The sequence below is a fragment of the Paramisgurnus dabryanus genome, chromosome 9 (genome assembly GCF_030506205.2).
Source record: "Paramisgurnus dabryanus chromosome 9, PD_genome_1.1, whole genome shotgun sequence".
In the NCBI taxonomy this organism is placed as follows: Eukaryota; Metazoa; Chordata; class Actinopteri; order Cypriniformes; family Cobitidae; genus Paramisgurnus; species Paramisgurnus dabryanus.
In genome coordinates, this window is record NC_133345.1 from 25,486,243 (window position 1) to 25,505,927 (window position 19,685).

The 19,685-nt window shown below is 38.1% G+C and overlaps 1 protein-coding gene across 1 annotated transcript in view; it reads right to left on the reverse strand.

Annotated features, from left to right (window-relative positions):
- Nucleotides 1-4,050: 4,050 nt before the first annotated feature.
- The window catches only part of LOC135773620 (plasmanylethanolamine desaturase 1), a 33,791-nt gene continuing 18,156 nt past the window's right edge, over nt 4,051-19,685 (reverse strand). The window contains exons 3-7 of the mRNA XM_065283295.2: nt 18,524-18,643; nt 18,270-18,361; nt 12,225-12,369; nt 10,494-10,706; nt 4,051-5,542 (exon numbers count right to left, since the gene is read on the reverse strand). Coding sequence (XP_065139367.1) covers nt 5,424-5,542; nt 10,494-10,706; nt 12,225-12,369; nt 18,270-18,361; nt 18,524-18,643 — 689 coding nt within the window. The 3' untranslated portion in view covers nt 4,051-5,423. The remainder of the gene's footprint in view (nt 5,543-10,493; nt 10,707-12,224; nt 12,370-18,269; nt 18,362-18,523; nt 18,644-19,685) is intronic.

Below are 19,685 nucleotides of genomic sequence, written 5' to 3' on the forward strand. Positions count from 1 at the left end.
TCCGGCTGATGTCAGAGGTATTCAGGCCAATCGCAATGTAAAGAGTAGCTGGCCAATCAGGGACAAAGCGCTTTTCAGCTTTGTACAAAATCAGAGCGTTTAAGGAAAGCAGTATATCTGGGGCTACAAAAATCTATGGTATGCGGAAAATAATGTGTTTTAAACCATAAACCACGCAAACACATTGTTTATTCCAAATACACAATATAACTATGTTTTTTGCAATAAAATAGGTGCACTTTAATATGTACCATTTAAGTATACACATATTTATAAATTTGGAACTAAAATGTACTTTATGTACCTCTGAGATAGTAATTAGTGCTGGGAAAAGATTAATCGCATACAAAATAAAAGTGATTTTTAGCGTAATATACAAGTGTGTGCGGTATGTAATTATTATGTACATATAAATACAGTACACACACATTCATGTATGTATTTAAGAAACATTTACATGTGTACATATATTTATTTATATTTTTATATATTGTATATAAATTTATATATATAAATAAATTAAAAAATTCTGAAATTTATATATGTATGTGAGTGTGTTTAAATACATAATAATTACATGCAGCACACACACACATATTATGCTAAAAATCCCTTTTAATTTGTATGTGATTAATCTTTTCCCAGCACTAGTACTAATATGAACTCTTTAGGTGCAAATGTGTACTTTTTAAAAGGTAGAGCATTTGCAGACTGTCTGCCTATTATCTGTTAACAATTTACTGTCAAAGACATTCAACTATGCAAGTAAATGAAATTTTAGTAGACTAACCCTATTCCTTACAATTTACTTATACAGGTGCAGTGTTACAGTCAACATAATGTCTGAAGGTGACCCTCAAAGTGTAACTAAAATTTATTTGGCTAGACATATTGTCAATATTGCACTGGTTTGACAATTTAAACAACATCAGGACTCAGTCAACAAACAATGTACATCTATCATATACACCATTAATTAAATAAATAAATTTTATCCATGAAATATAATCTAATAATGAGAATACGAGCATTAAAGTTTGATTTTAGTCACATAAACGCGCCGGGTCCTGATAAACTGATTATTCGGATCACATGTTAATGCAAAGTGTAAACCCAGCCATTGATTTCAATCTTTGACCTGGCCTCCCCTAATCGATATTAAAGGTACTTTTTCGCAGATTGTTCTTTACATTGTGCAGTATGATTTTATGTAGAAAACAGTGAATAAAAAAGACTTAAACTGGGTGTTTACAGGTAAATATGGCATCTACTCTGTCAAAGACCCAACCACAAAAACACATTTTGCACAAGTGACTGAGAGACAACGGGGGAAGGAGCCAGGAGAAATAACACGCTTACAAAACTGCAGTCCACGACCCCTTCTACTGTAACGTTACCTATTTAACATCCTCACATTTATCTCTGTCAGCAACACAGATACAACATTCTGCTGCCCACTCCTCTCAAACAAGCAACTCGATTACCTACAACATCTGCTGTCTGTGCGCGCGTGCGTGCGTCAACGCAGATGAGGTACAAGAGCGCCATCTAAAGGCTTGGAGGAGACTGACATGCATTAGCACTCATGCTTCATCTGGAATACTTGGTGCTGATGCTGGTGGTGACAGTTTTGTTGAATTTAAAGTTGACAGCACCGTAGTCTCTAGTGGCCTAAATTAGCAATGTGTTTCTTACTCAATGTGATCCATACACTAACAATATTCTGGTAAACACAGTAATGTGTGAAAACACATTACTTTTTTATGATGTGTTACATAAGCATCAGTTTAATTCAGTGCATGCTGTACGGCAAGTCTATTTGTGTATAGTAAGATTTAATAGCAGTAGTTTTGTACCACACACACACACTTCATCACTCCTTTAAATTCTGAAATTACTATATATATATCATATTAAACATGTACATAGGCATGAAATAATTAGGAAAAGGTACAGAAGCTGTCACTGGGAAGGTACCCTTTCAAAAGGTTTTGACACCATTTACAGATGTGTAGCCTATCTAAGAGGTTCCAATATATACCCTTATATTGGTATTAATATGGATTCTTTAGGTACAAATGTGTACTTTTGTCATATTGACATCTTTCATACCTTTTTCTGTACCCTGAAATTGCAAAATAGACTTCAAATTCATGTAGCTCACCAAAGAAAGACGTTTAAGCTCATACGTCGATCAGTAGATGGGTACCTACAGCAAAGAGCATCAGACGTGTTGGCTTAGATAATAGATGATTAATGAATCCTGTCACTGACAGAGACATCATATCAGTGCCTAAATTTAAAATCTCAGTACCACTTTATCACAGTAACCAGGTAAATGTTACCAGTTTGCAACCATTAAATGAAGATCATCAGCGTAACATGAAGAGAACTTATAAAGATTTATGGCCCCTAACCACAGCAAGATATTGCCCTGTGTACTGAACAGCTTACCTTTTCAAGGAGAATTTTTTCTAATAAATATTTTATAAATGACGGCTTACAGCTCACTTACATAATGAAATATGAAAATGTCGAAGGTTTTTAAATTGACATTCACAAAGGTCTTCAAGGTACAGAACTGTTGTAAAGTATAATCAATGGTCAGAAATGGCCCCTATAGCTGTCACTGGGGAGGAACCCCTTCAAAATGTACACCTTTGCACCTAAAGTGTGCATATTTGTACCTAAAAAAGGTACATATTGGTACCAATTATATACATGTCTGTCCCTCAATGGTACATATAGCACCTTTAAAGGGCACTGCCTTTTTCCAGTGAACATTTTTTTAAAGCTCATTGAGTTTTGGGAGGGGGGTTTAAAGCAGTGATTATATAACAATGTTATTGCATTTTTTGGTTATATATATCTTAGCAGAGGTGATATGGCAACTACAGAACACAGAAAAGATGGAGACAGAAAGTTAAGAGTCTCCGTCTCATTTAACCGAGAGATTAATATTATCTGAAAGTAACATCAACACCTAGCTGCAGCATTGACAGTTCATTTTGACATCCACCCTCATAGGAATAATATTAATATTATACCGTATCTAACTTACACAGCATCTATACAAGGAATTAATTAATTTATGAATTATGAGCTTATAACTGTTAAATGCAGAAGACTACAGATGAATCTGAACAAAAACGATAATGATTTATCTATTAAAGGAAAACACCAACGTTTTTCAATATTTTACTATGTTCTTCCCCCAACTTAGACGAATTAATACATACATATCTTTTTCCAATGCATGCACTTTTAATCTTTGTAAAGCACCTCGTGAATGTGTTGGCATTTAGCCTAGCCCCATTCATTCGTATGGCTCCAAACAGGGATGAATTTAAGAGTCACCAAACACTTCCATGTTTTTCCCTATTTAAAGACTGTTACATGAGTAGTTACACGAGTAAGTATGGTGGCACAAAATAAAAACTTTTGTTTGGAGCCATAGGAATGAATGGGGCTAGGCTAAATGCTAACACGTTCAAGAAGCGCTGTACAAAGATTAAAAGTGCATACATCGAAAAAGATAGGTATGTATTAATTCATCTAAGTTGAGGTAAAAACATAGTAAAATATTGAAAAACGGTGGTGTTTTCCTTTAAAACTACTCAAATGTCCTAATATAAGTAAGATAGTCCTGGATTAATCTAAACCCTGTACGGGAAACTGCCCCTAAAAGTATCACACATCATAAAAAACATGAAAATCATTATTTGAAAATGCAGCACAGTGACGTATTTTGCACTGTATGGACACTGTTCAACCACCAGAGGACGCTCTTTACCTATTCAACACTGTTGTAAGCATCTTACAATGCTGCCAATCATCAGTTTCGATCAATTCTCTGACCAAATAATGAAATTAAAGAGGCCATTTTGTGATTTACTGAACGACCCCCTACCCACAAACATTTTCTCAAATCACTTCAAGTACCCTGCACATTTCCTGTGCAATTTTTTAAGACAAGCTTTAATTGTTACCACAGAACAAAATGGCCCCTTTTTACTTTTTTAACATGAAAAAAAGGAGCGAAAACCCCACAAATATCAAATGTTATTTATTAGATATTTATTAAATCATACAGCTAATAAAAACATTGGTTTAAGGCAGACTAGCAGCAAGCTTTGGCTGCAAAGTGGAAAGTAAAAACAAATACAAGGCTGAATGTTATACTGTAATAATATAAAAAAACAAAAGCATGAATCTCAAATTGTGAAGCTGTCTTATGAAGATGTCATGTTGAGACAAATCATCCTGATTTGATCACTGGTTCAACAACTGGAGTCTTTATTCAGGAAGTGTGTGTGTGTGTGTGTGTGTCACTGCGGTCAAAATCCGCTAAAGGAGTGCATTTGGCTATCTCTCTTCAATTTTGCTTGAAAAGTGAATATTTAGTGCAAATATCATTCGATAAGAATAAAAATCATTAATTATTTAATAAAACCTAATAACTAATTACTCAAAGTGATTTTTGCTAGCACAACCTTTGCTGAACTGTCGTACTATATAGGAGGACTTCACTAAACCACTAAAACTATCAATAACATCACTGTAACATCACTTTACCACACCATAAATGTGATCATTGTTTATTCTCGCAAAGCCCTTGGTGAGCTGATCAGAAATAAGCGAGTGAGTTTTGTAAATTAATTTGTAGTTAAGGCCAATAACCTATAAGCGCTATAAGAGACATTCAGGGAAAACATTCACTTGGGTCAAGTGAAGCGCTGACCCCATTGTTTGGCCAACAAAAATCTTTCCCTAAGTTAAAACTCTTCAGTGGGAAATGCTTTCTTCAGTCCAAACCAAGGAAGGGTGACGAGAACACACAACACTTCTAAAACACATTTTAACCAGGAGAAAGTGCTTTCGACTGCAAATCATTTTCTCTGATCTAACTTCAAAATCGAATCCACATTTAATTGCCTCTCTCCCGCTATGAAAACCGTGCTGGGAAATCACAACATGGTTATGGTCCTCTGGAGAGCCCAACCTCCAGAAAACATACATTTAACACACTGTGCAATGAGAAAGCGGCGGTCGCCTCTTTCATGCAATGCAAGACTACAGAGATACAGAGATAGAGCAAAGGATTGTGGGAGATAAGGTCTCTCTCATCATCCTCTCTACTGTCTATACAGTACCTCTTCAAAAATGTGTGTACATCTACAAAATAAGAATTAGGAGGAAGAAGCCAGACAATGAGGAAAAGGTGATGGCTTATGTGTAACCGACATCAGTGGCAGATAAAGGCCCCAACAGTAAGAGTGATCTGTGCTATAAAGGAAAGGGTTTAGGGTTAGAAGGAGAAGTTGAGAAGGAGTGAGGGAGGTTTGGGATACAGAGGTAAGGCCCATAATCTGGTTCTGCTCCTTTCCAGCTGAAGGAGAGGTACAGTCCTGTTTTCCTGGTCACTATGTTTTCTTGGCCCAGGAAAGGTCATCGCTGCGTGGCTTCTGACCTGTCAATCTCTCTATCACCCACTCCAATCTTCTCCAGAAGCCCACTCTGTCCATCGGGTAGTTTAACCATCCTGAGGGAGAGAAAGAAAGTATTACTTTACTTATTACGTTTTTCAGGTACATTTGAAGAATGTTGGACAAGCAGGTGTTAACTTTGTCTTAAGAAGGTTTAATGTGATAAAGCAATTTTTGTCTGCTTAGCCTACAGATTTTTTATAAGACTACTAAACCTTTTAACATTAACTGTAACCCTGTCTATGACAACCCAGCTAAAGTAATTTTTTTGTGATTTACTGTTTTCTATATAAAATCATCCTACATGATGTAAAGACAAGAGCATTCTGTGAAAATACAACCTTGATGTCTTTAATATTGACTGAGTAGGGTCATGTCAAAGATTGAAATCAAACTTTCTGATAATGTAGCCTTGTTTTTTTTCAAACAGGGTCACAATTACTTCATTATCATATAAAAACACATGGCTCATATAACACATATTTTAAACTAGAAAATATGTAGAACTTTAATTTTTTTTAAATGTTTTTTTGTATGTGTGTATCAATTCTCAGCACTAACAGAGTACACTGTAAAAAAGTTTAACAACAAGTTTAAAGGAAAACACCACCGTTTTTCAATATTTTACTATGTTCTTACCTTAACTTAGATGAATTAATGTATACCTATCTTTTTTCAATGCGTGCATTTAATCTTTGTACAGCATGTCGTGAATGTGTTAGCATTTAGCCTAGCCCAATTCATTCCTATGGCTCCAAACAGGGATAAATTTAGAAGCCACCAAACACAACCATGTTTTCCAGACTGTTACATGAGTAGTTACACAAGTAAGTATGGTGGCACAAAATAAAACAATAAAAAATGAGGTACTGCGCCCGAGGTCGAAGTGCTGCAAACTAAGTACAATATAGTTCTCATTTTTTATCAGTTTAAAAAATCGCCACAGTTTATTTTGTGCCACCATACTTACTTGTGTAACTACTCATGTAACAGTCTTTAAATGGGGAAAACATGGAAGTGTTTGGTGGCTTCTAAATTCATCCTTGTTTGGATCCTAAGGAATGAATAGGGCTAGGCTAAATGCTAACACATTCAGGACGCGCTGTACAAAGATTAAATGCACGCATTAAAAAAGATAGGTATACATTAATTTGTTTAAGTTGAAGTAAGAACATAGTAAAATTTTGAAAAACGGTGGTGTTTTCCTTTAAACTTTGAATTTACAAGTTATATAAACTTTCTGGACTAGTGAAGAATTGCTATAAATTATAAAAATAAAACTTTATTTTTACCTTTTTATAGCAACTCACTAGTCAAAGTTTAAATAATTGCAATTTCAAATTGATTCAACGTAAAAATGTAAATGCAACAAGGAATTTTTATAGTCTATGTTAAACAATGATAAAAAAAATGCTTTGACAAAAACTGAAAATGTAAAATGAATAGAGAGATGTGGAGAAACAGGCGTTTGATGTGTAAAACCAACCACACACAAATTCATTCTTTCTGTGAATGACACACTCAAAAACTCACCACCAGCACCTGAAGAAAGAGAGAGAGAGAGAGAGAGAAAGAGAGAGAGAGAGAGAGAGAGAGAGAGAGAGAGAGAGAGAGAGAGAGAAAGAAAGAGAGAGAAAGAAAGAGAGAGAGAGAGAGAGAGAGAGAGAGAGAGAGAGAGAGAGAGAGAGAGAAAGAAAGAGAGAGAGAGAGAGAGAGAGAGAGAGAGAGAGAGAGAACAGTGCAAGGGCAAGACGAGCAAAAAGGAGAGAGCAAGGACAAAAGAGCAAGACAGGAAGAAAGAGAGGAAGCACAGAGAGCGACATCAGAAGCTGCTGGATGGTGAATCCCAGGGGATGGACAGAAGATCAGGCAGAAGCAGTAGAGTAATGTACACACTTACTGCTATAAATATGTAGCAGCATCCCAGCCCACCCCACCCGCCAGCCTGCCCAAACTCCACAATGTGTACACACACACACGCACACACATGCACGGACACACGCACACACACACACACACACACACACACACACACACACACACAATTGTCCTCTCAGACAGGAATTCCTTTGGGGTTGACATAAAAACCAGTTCAGCCACACACACAAGACATGTTTGACATGACAAATTTTAAATACCACCTCAATAAATGCAAACATTTTAAATGCAACAGTGTCTCATTGTATTGTAATACCATTGTTTATTTGGACATGTACCTAACTTTGCATAATTTGATATATATTTATGAACCATGTACAGTACTGTACAAGTCTTAGCCTATCATGCCAGAATTAGATTTGTTGTTTTTGCAATTGTATAGTGTTCATATATAATTGTTTCTTAGTTTCTTTATAAGAACACAACCAGAAAATACAGGAAATGTTTATTTAGTATTAAAAACTGTATAAACTGATGTGTCAAATTTTTAGGGTAAACTCCCCTTCCACTTGATCAATAGCAGGAAACTCCAGGATCTCTCAAACCTAAATTATTAAACCTATTAATTAAATCCTAATTTCTAATTTTAAAGAAATTTGTCTTTTTACTTCATTCTGCTCAAAAACGCTCAAGATGTGTTTAGTGCCAAGAGAGGTCACATTAAACACAGACGATGCCTAAAGAAGACATTTAGTCCTGAAAATGTAATTTTTGTACATATTTCCTGTATTTTCTGTTTGTATCTTAATAAAATAGATTGAAAAATAAATATGAATGGACATTTAAACTACTAAAACAACTAAAACAAAGTCTGGTGGTGGTGGCCTATGACTGTAGCACAGTACTGTAAATCACTCAGTACTATGGTATATATCAAAGTACCATGGTAATATTATGTTTAGTTGAACGTGTACTATGGTAGTACCTTTGCATTATTTGGTATATATTTAAACACCATGTAAATCTTGCAGTTATTCAGTACTACAATAAATATAAAATTACTTACGAGTTTTAAATCTCTTAAAAAAAACTCATCTTTTTCCCCTAGCTTTTCGTTCATGTGTTTAATTAGTTTTTTATACCTCCCTTTGGTTGGAAAACATAACAATTATTAAATATATATAATACATACAGAATTGTGGTATTATTGCAAATGTGACACTAGACCAGAAAACCAATCATAAGGGTAAATTTTTCAAAATCGAGATTTAGAAATAATCTGAAAGCCGAACTGCTAATCTTTCTTTTGAAGTATGGTTTGTTAGGATATGACAATATTTGGCTGAGATACAATTTGAAAGTCAGGAATCTCGGTGCAAAAAATAAAAAACGCCTTTAAAGTTGTCCAAATGAAATCTTTAGCAACATATTACTTATGACAAATAAATATAAATATATATAAAATATATTTATGGCAAGAAATTTACAAAATATCTTCTTGAAACATGATCTTAACTAATATACTAATGATTTTTTACATTAATTAACAACTTTTTTATTAAATTAAATCAACAACTTTGACCCATACAATGTACTGTTGGCTATTGCTACAAATATACCCCCTTGACTTATAACTGGTTTTGTGGTCCAGGGTCACAAATGTTATGCTCTCATAGAAAGATTGAAGTCTACTAAAGCGATATATACTTTTCTTGGGATTATCGGACACTAGTCAGGAAATATGGCAGCTGACAGGTATAGTAATAATAATAATAAAAAACTTTATTTTCTATAGCGCCTTTAAAGTGCACATCTCAAAGCGCTGTACAAAAACAATTAAAACAACAAAGATACAACACATAATAAAGATTAAGATTAAAGAGACATTATGCACTGTAAAACAAAGATAAAAAGCAATCAATCAATTAATTAAAAGCTAACATAAAAAATGAGATTTAAACTGAGATTTAAAAATACCAAAATAATTTGCTATAATAAACCAGACTTTTCAGATTACATGGAAATAAACATACATAAAGAATATGCAATAATACCACAAACAGGAGCGCAACATGCTCGGAATATTTACCCAAGCTAAGCTAACGTCAAATAACTTTTTCAAAAAAGCAGCACATTATTTATTGCTAGAAAATGTTCATATTTTGCTCCATATATACACACCACACCATTCCTCATATATCTCAATCTTGTCTATCTCACCTCCGTGTGTGTATATACACCCTCTCTCAACGGTGACCCTTTTGGTTCAGGAGGAGAGCAGAACAGCTCATCATGTTTGTTTGATTTTTCATCTTTGTCAAACCCACAGACCCCCCCATGCAGGCCTATTTGTTAGCACTGACAGCAGGTTAGCATTAAATATACATGGAGGTTGTCAGCCACTGGCACACACAAAGGCGGGCCTCGGCCCCTGGGGACTCGGGCAGGGAGGGTGGAGGAGCAGGGCTCACGCAGAGAGACTCCCATGTGTGCGTGCATGTGTGCGAGAGACCGAAAGAGAGAGAGAGACCCTGTTCTCTCCCTTCATCAGCGTCTCCCAGTGGGATCAGGGAGCAGCAGTGGAAAGGAAAGAAGGAGGGTCAAAAGGACCGGTCTGAGCTCTGGAGCATGCGTGTGCACACACACACATCTGTCGTCCACTGGGGCGCAGGGTGACGCACAAGCATCCTCGCTCCCCTCTCTCCCAGAGACGCATGTCGCATACTGAGTGCTCCAGCTATCATGGGACTTCAATGCCTTCACAGACACACACACATCCAAGCAAAGGCGCCACTGACTTTAACAAAGTTAATTTAACCCACTGTTTACAGCTACTGGTGATGCAGGGCCATGCTTGCAGAAGAATACTTGCCGGATACCGTGGGTCTCACAAGTCATCAAAGGCTTTTACTGTATCTTTTGTTAGGGGGAGTGTGAAGGAAGTACGCTCAAGCGTGTGCACCAAATTTCAGGAGTCGATACTGATGCTAGTAAAACATCTTCGATGAATTCAAATTCTGTATTTACTGACTGTATTTACATTAAAATATCTCTCAGACAGGCATGTTGCTTTTTTCTTACTAGCATTATTTATTACCACCATACTGATGCGTTTGACATTCCTAGTACCTGTGGTGATGCAGTAGTACGTCTCATGGGGCGACACGTGATGGATGCGATGGTGTTTTCGTGGCAGCACTAGGTGGCAGTCCTGCAGTAGTGTGACCCAGCGTGGCAGGCCGAAGTAGGAGTGAGACCACTTGTGGATCTGATTAGTCATGGTTACAAAGACCGCCAATGCAAAAACAAAACATTCCCATGGGTAGGACTCTGCAAGGGCATCTGGATAAGAGAGATAGACATGTAGGGGAGAGTTGATGGGGGAAATAGAGGAACAACGAGAAAGGTGGGAAGAATGAGATAAAAATTAAATGCAAATTGAGATGACATGTCTTGAAGTGACATGCCTTAAACTTTCAGTATGATAGTTAACCATCACATTGACCTTCTACATTCAATGTCTGGTGTCTAACATCATCAATCATGGGTTACTTAAAGGGACACTCCACCCTTTTTGAAAAAATGCTAATTTTCTAGTTCACCTTGTGTTAAACATTTGATTCTTACCATTTTGGAATACATTCAGCTAATCTCCGGGTCTGGCGCTAGCACTTTAGCATAGCTTAGCACAGTCCATTGAAAATAGTCCCTTGCCATTGATAGTAACCAAGGGGACTATTTGTATCACTACGCCTGCTGCAGCCATGTTACATCAGCAAAGTCCTTGATTATTACGCCAGAATGAGAATATAGTTCATAGCCATATCTGCCTAGAAAATCGCAACTTTTAATTTTCTGTCAGTCTTAGTACACGATGTAACTACAGAAGTGTCAAGTTTTAAATAGGACAAATATTGAAACTCTTTGGTTATTTTTAGCGCGATGCTAATGGTCTAATCAGATTCAATGGTTTGTGCTAAGCTATGCTAAAAGTGCTAGCGCCAGACCCGGAGATCAACTGAATGGATTCCAAAACGGTGAAAATCAAATGTTTAACTCTAGGGGAGCTGGAAATGAGCATATTTTCAAAAAAGTGGAGTGTCCCTTTAAAGGGATAGTTCATACAAAAATGAAAATTCTGACATAATTTGCTCACTCTCGTATTGTTACAAACCTGTATAAATTTCTGTGTTTTGATGAACGGGAAGAAAGATATTTTGAGGAATGTTTGTAATCAAACTGTTTGTGAGCCCCACTGACTTTCATAGTATTTTTTCCTACTATGAAAGGGAATGGGGTTCATCGTTTAGGTTACAAACATTCCACAAAATATCTTCATTTGTGTTCATCAGAACAAAAAAAAAAATATACCGGTTTGGAGAGTATATATACATTTTTGAGTGAACTATCCCTTTAAACAAGCATAAAAACAACTGCAATATGGGGAACAGAAACTCTTGATAGCATCCGACCCTATTCAATCTGAACACATGCACTTATAAAACATATTGCTTGAATGCACTGTAAGTTGTGTTGGATAAAAGTGTCTGACAAATGCATAAATGTAAATAAAATATGGAAAACGTTCAGGGTGACCTGAGCATAGATGGTAACAAACTTTTCCTTATTTGGTGATTTTTTTCCCTTTAAACCCATGCAGAGGTTAAAAAACCCTAAAAGCATTACCTTTACAAACCATATTTTTGTTTGTCGATCTTTAAAAGCTTTTAGGTATTTTAAGATGAATGTGTGACACATGGACCGCACCAGAAAAAGTAGTCACACTCACGTTCTAAAACGGTCATGCTGACTAACTCTTACAAACACACTGGATGTGTGAGAGGATGTGTGTGTATATACCTGGTGGGTAGGATAGGAATTTATAGGCCATGTGGGCCAGAGGTAGGATGGTGATCATGCAGTTGTCTCCATTTGTCTCTATGAAGTCATGCCGTGTGATGGCCGTCGGATCAATGTGGTGCTCCCGGAACGGGCGAATGAATGCCTGAATAGAGAGAAAGTAGCGAGAGAGGTGGGAGGAGCAGGAAAAAGGAGGTTAAGGTTCAAATGAAAAACAGGTGGGGGTGTCTAGAGCTGTGATTTATGTCCATTACCCTATGCTAATGAAACGCATCCTATGATCAGATCAATCTAGGGGTCAAACTAGGAGCTACTGGTGTATTAGTTAAAGACACTGCTGAACACTTTCCACCTGAATAGTGCTGGTTCTTGTGATAAAGGTGGGCCATAGGATCTGTAAATGACTAAAATCCATAATCCATCCAATTTTAATAACATGTGTGTGACCCATACTGTGAAATCCCAGCTCAAGTCATTTTATGTAATTTAAGTTTTTTATATATAAAATTGTCCTAGATAATGTAAAGGACATTGTGTAAGAAAAAATATTACCTTGATTTTTTTATATTATTTACTTTCATATCAAATATTCAAATCAAACTTTGATGCCCCTAGATTTATATACAAGCAATCACCATGTCAGTGGAAAAGCTTGTGATTATATTTATCCAAATAAGGATTTAGTAAAAAATCCTCTGCTTTACATTTCTTTCAGTTCCTAAGGCAAAAGACAGATTGGGTGGGGTTAGATGTTGACTGATAGACCCAAATTGGTGCGTTGGCGTTAACAGGGCCTAAATGAAAGATGGCGCTGCGACACGAGCGACACATTCCGGAGCGAAAAGATAACCCGGCATTAAACAGCACTTCCCCACGGCTCAAATCCAGCATCATGAAAAACCATAACCCAGCAGCACCTGTCACTCACGCCCAGGAGTGCTGCTTTGAGACGGGCGCCCGTCTGCGACCGCGCGGGTGTCGCAAAATGAAAGGGAGTAAGAGAAAAGATGGTATAGGCACAAAAGAAAATACAAGAATGAAGGTAATTTATTTTCCACATAAAAAGGAGGAATCGTTTGGAGCCACATTACCATGGCGTTTCAGAGACAGCGCGGGGGAAAAATGTCATTATCGCGTGTTTGTGGGCTGAACTCAATAACACCTATATCTGAGAGCGCGTGGCGACACTCTGCTGGAGCGCAGAAAACTATCTGTTGATATTTCGACAATTATGTTCCCTCCTGTTCTTCTCGTTTCCGTTCTTTCTCTCTGCGCGCGAGATTAAAAGAGCGCTAAGCCCCAGACAGCACACAGTGTGCGTGTCGACTCGCCGGCGCACGGCGGCAAACCTGCGCCTCGCCACCGCTAATCCCACACCGTTTAACGGCCTGCCTCGCCTCGCCTCACCCGCCTTCTGCCTAATCATGACTCACATCTTCAGATTGCCCTAGCAACCCAGCCAAAACCAGTAGTCTGTCCTCCCCCACCCTTAACCCAGAGCGAGTATTAGAGATCCATTTCATTTCTCCTTCTTTTTTCCTCCTCCCTACGCTCTTTGCTCTTAAGTGCCTGTTTAATCACGGCCATTAATGATTCTCCCTCAAGTTGGAGCTTCTTGTTTGAACATGTGGACAAAAAGCCATATATATATCGGTTCGCTAAGTGGCGCCTTTAATCTGCTGGTTAAGGGTCTTAAAGCGCCACGTTCTTAATGTCCGTAAATTCCCTCGCTTTTTTGAAGTTCGATCACTCCCAGGTGGCGGAACCTAATTATCCTCGACAGCAGAAGGATCGGCGTTGACTGCGGAGCCGGGTGGAAACCCCTTCACGGTGGGGCGGCGAGCCTGTGCCGTTTTACACCACAGACGGACAGCTGATGAAAGCAAGAGAATGCGGGGCCCCTCGGCCAGATCCGCAGCGGGGGCCGGACGGGCCGTTCAAATGACCTGCATGTTAGGAACCAAAGATGGCTGGCACACGGCCTCAGATGCCCATTTTCTCTCGACAACAGTGTTCGATCTGCTGCTTTACACTACAGACTAGACAGTTGTGGGATGGAAAAAACAGTTCTGCAATGAACCCTTAAAAGATGTCCACTTTATTTTTTCCATCTGTTTAAAATATAAACACATTTAATGTGGGAACTGACTTCTGTTCCGCATCAATAGCACTTTGAAATGGCACAAAGACACTTCATACTACACTGGAAATTAAAATGTGACCCTGGACCACAAAACCAAGTCACACATGTACATTTGTAGCAATAGGGAATGTGAAGGTACATCACCCAGAGTTGCATAATGGGACTTGGGCGCCATGTATAGAGGCACCGCCGACCGCTATGCCATTTAATTGTGGGTGTGTTAAGTTAAAACAAGGTAAAATTGAAGAAGAAGGGAAGAAATCGAGAAGTTGAAAGAAAAAGACAATGGACCCCATCGGGAGAAACTAAATGCTACTGCCCAAAAACTTTATTTGGACAAACTGTCCGAGATAAACAAAACGGATCCATATGATTTAGCAGCCCATGACTGGATTACGGATCCAGACGCACTACCTCCGCTCACATCTCTGGTCAATTACCTTGTTTTTGGATTGAATGCGTACACTTTGAAGGAGTTTAAGAGCTATAAATCCCTTCAAGCTCATAGTAAGATGGCACTTCTTCTTTCAGAGTTTTAAGATGGTTGGCAAAACAGCTATAAGAAATATGCCATTTACTGAATGTATTCAGTATGGAGTCGATGTTGATACTGATTAATGGTGCTTACTTTTGATTTTGTTTTATAATTATACCAATAGTTAATTTTATTTGTATTTAATTAAACTTGAATGTGTAATTATATTTTTATGTCTTTTTAGGTGTGACATTGTACAATCTGTCCAGGGACAGCAGATGTAAAAAAGCCTTTTGTCTAATTCTGGCACATTGTACATTTTCAAATGTATTATTGATGTGCATTGTCCGTGTTAAATAAACCTGAAAATGAAAACAAAAAAAATATTACCTACGTATCTTATTGATTCTATAAAATTGTATTCTGTGCAATGAATCAACACATGTTCATAAGATGGAACTTCTGTTTTTGGCCAAGTTACAAAAACAAACAAAATATTTAGCTTATGAATAGTTATAAGATTCATAAGCAGTGGCTTTGAGCAGTTGCATTTAATAAAAAAAATATTTGTTATAATCGTCAAAATTGTCTAAAGATTTATTTTTGTAACTCGTGGTTATGTTGATTAGAAATTAATGAGTACATAATTTACATTTACAAGTTAGTTGACAGTGTTAGCATAAACCAAGACAAATTAAGTGCTTCTGCTTTTATTAATCACAAATTACTAAATCACTGAAAATGCAGCGAAAACACACTCTTGCTGATGCAGCGATGTTTTGAAAAGTAAAAGTTTTTCTCCTGATTGCGGCAGGCAAACCACGCGATCTGGCATCTTTTCGTCAGCTCCAACGTCTTCCCTTGTTGTTTTTTCCAAGAATGAAAGCTGAAAAAACCTATTCCGTTGTTCAGTTTCCTACCTGAACGATGATGTGATCGAGCTGTACTGACCAAACATATCGACATTTATTAAAATCTCGACAGAAAATCCAAACAACCTACAACACACAAACTCAAATACTGTACAGCGGGATAGGGCGCGATCCTGCAAATATGGCAGAGGACCCAAAATGCAACACTGCGTGACGTCACCTCCACATTCCCTATAGCCAACAATACATTGGATAGGTCAAAATTATTATTTTTATAATAATTATATAAATTATATTATATCAATTATATCAATTATTATTATATTATTATTAGGATATTATGTAAAGATCATGTTCCAAAAAGATTTTTTGTAAATGTCCTATTGTAAATATATCAAAACTTTCTTTTTGTAAGTGGATGAAGTTGCTAAGGACTTCCATTGGACAACTTTAAAGGCGATTTTCTCAGTATTTTCATTTTTGTGCACCCTCAGATTTAAGATTTTTTAAATAGTTGGCCAAATATTGCCCTCTCCTATCAAACTTCATATGGTAAGTTTACATACATCAATGGAAAGTTTATTTGTTCAAGATGACATGATATAAATCTAAAAAAAAAATTGACCCTTATGACTGGTTTTGTGGTCCAGGGTCACATATATGCTTTTAAAACAAAAAACAAATACTGCGATGCCCAATTTTATAGTTGGTGGGCAATGCAGTAATGTATCCAGTTGCACCCTTAAGTCAAAATTATGGACGTAGTGTCCAAAACATCACCCATAGGTTTCTAAAGATCGTTTTTGAAGCCAATAGTAGGCGGTGCCTGCTGTCGCCATCTTGGCCACGTGTCACGGTGCATTACTTGCGAAAATGCGACAATGGGTAAAGAGGCAGGACGTGGGTGAAACTGAGGTGGCTGGTTGCTGAAACCACGCCCGCCTAGCTTGGGGGTAGTGACAGCAGTGGCGGTTCAACCGTCACCTCAAGTGGCCACGTCTTAATTATGCAGAACTTTAAGGCTTAATATCATTTAAACGGGTGAGTTACAAAAAAATTCACAGTTGCCATGAAGGGCAAAATTAGCTATAAAAACCAAACACAATTTTTGTACCAAATTGTTTCTGCTCTAAATTTGGGCATTTTGACATGGGGGTCTATGGGAATTGGCTCCTTTTTGGAGCCAACCTCTAGTGGCCAGTCGATGAATTGCAGTTTAAGTCACTTCCGTATTGGCTTCATCAAAGAGATCAAAAGTTTGCCCCTCGATTTATACACCCCTGGTTGAGTTTGTCAAATCCTGTTTTGGTAAGAGAACCCAGTTAAAATGATTCAAGATTCATAGCTAAGTGAAATAACTCACACAGCAGCAGCAGCACCCTTACAGAAGCAGGACACTACTGTTATACCGCACACACTGGCCAGAAAACAATAGGAAAGATTGGTGTTACTCACAGGACAGGCTCAAACTGTGATCATTTCATGGCCACGCTCATTGCCAAGTATATCTTGATCATTGCTAAACCTGTACACTTGTCATTTCCTTTCACCGTAATCAAATTTACCAGTCCATATTTTCTAAAGTAGCTTTATAATTGGCACAAGGGACTAGCTTGAGCTTAGGTTAGCTATTTTTTCCCCATCACTCTATCGCCCCCTTTCACATAATAGTGCAATGACCCCTGTCAGCACACAAACACATAAATGCTCTCAGATTCATTGCTCCTGGTTGTCCGACACAGAAAGCAAGTGTTGGCTGCATTTTAATTGGATGGTGAGGGGGTGACCTTTTCTCTGATTGGACATGAAGAGTGCGACCATACTATGCATTAATGCAACCCTCCTGGGTTTTCCTAGCACCCTTTGGGGTTGCGAGTGGGGGCTGTTGGGAGGAGGGGTTAACATAGGGCTCTCTAGGAAAGCAGGAAGGGCCAAACTCCCCAGGGCGCAGATGGCATTTCACACTCGCCGTTTTCGAGCCCGGTAAACCACAAGGCCAATGGTGCAAAAGCTGATATGAAAATTAAACAGGGCAATTTGTTAAAATCAAACAAGATACTATGCTTAGAGACCACACTCTGCATACGAGGGTGTGTGGGTGTATTGTGGGCATTAAAATATGCATAAGGATGTGCGCCTGAAAAGTGTGCCCATCTCAAAAAATACAGCGCCTTTATAACTGGACTTGCCCACATATCTAGTTAATCACATTCACATGGGAGGGTAGAAGAACATTTTTAGCTATTCTTGCCCAACAGCTGATGCAAGTGCAATGTGGACACCAACGACAGATGAAGAAACAACACGATGGGTCTCATTAAAGCGTGTTAAAGGCTGGATACTGTGCTTTATCAAACAAGTGGTCGATTACATACAAGCATTATTAAGGCATATTAATTTGTATAAATTAACCCTAAAATCTGATTGGTTAGTAGAAATGCTGTTTGGATGTTGATCCAACTTCATGTCATACTCGGGTAAATCATATTACAGAGTGTCGTATAAGCCAGCAGTGAACTGACCTGTGCACAGGTGCAGGCCCATTATTTCCTTACCTTCCCAATTACTGGGATGTCCACTGAACCCCATGTATCAGCTCCCCAATGTACCATCCCAGAGGCAAAGTCTGCTGTCACAATACCCGTCACTGAAAGAAAGAGCGAGAGAGGCATGTATTGAATTTAGTAGCTTCTAAAATAATAGTGACCATGAACGCATAAAGTAGCATGTTTTATTACTACAGTTGCGTGCTTCTACGTTGATAAAAACACAGGTAATATGTAGGAAGTCAATAGAGATAAAAACTTACCAATGCCAAAGATTATTTTATAGATGTGCACAGTGGAGAAGTTTACGAGGAGGAAGAGGAAGTTTACGATGAAGAGTGAGAGGCACAAAATCACACAGATCCACTCCTGGAGACGCTTTCCTAAAGGACAAAAATATACAAGATACATGAGCGAAGATTCCTGCAAAACAAGCATTTTTAAAATTAACTAGTTGGTGTATTTTGTGAATGACTAGTTGAAGTCTTAAGGAAGCCCTGTATAATTAAATGCAACAAGAACAGCATATTTATACATTTAACTCTTTCGCTGCCATTGACGAGTTATCTCATCAATTAAGAGAAAACGCTTCCCTGCCAATGACGAGTATTTCCGCCTTCCCCAATACCGCTATTATCCACCAGGTGGTGCTCTTCCGCAACTTATAAAACCCGGAAGTATCATCCTAGGGCGAGCAGCTGCATGTCCGTCTAAGTTTGGAGGATCGCTCTGAATCTGATCTCTATCAAAAGTCCTTCACAAAAATGGAATTATCTCAGCTTTTTGCTCAAAATTTGGTGTTTTTGAAGAAACCTACCCATATTTAAGAGAAATAAGGGGTTGTGCACACCAAAACTTTAAAACACGGCTGAAAACACCTGGAGAACGCCGAATGCCAGCTGATTTTCAGCTGAATGCCAGCTTTCTTCAGTTGAGCGCTTTGGTAGCTATAATACTTCAGCAGTGAGCCGGTTGGTTGCTGTGATCATGTCCCGCCCCTCCTCCACTGTGATTGGATGGCCGTGTGAGAACTGACATTGATGAGCGGAGCTTTTCACCCAAAGTTAAATATTTTTCAACTCTCTTTCGGTTTTCAGTGCGGAAGAAAAAGGTATAAGTGAGGTTGACTAGTTCATCTAAATGAATGGGTCTCCAACATTAGGCTTGTTTGAGATTAGCAAATTCTGCGCAGACCGATCGGCGAGGTTTGCCGCTTGCAGTCGAGGGAGAAGCTGAAGACGGAGCCGTCAAACCGGACACCTGTGTGCAGTGTTTCTTTTTTTATCGCGAATGATGCCGATTTTGGTGCATATCCGACTCACTGTCCATATTGTGTATCACAACTGTTCAGAACCAAAATTCCGGATTATCTGTACTGTTTCTATGGCAATGAGGTCACGGTAGCACAACAATATGCCTCGACGT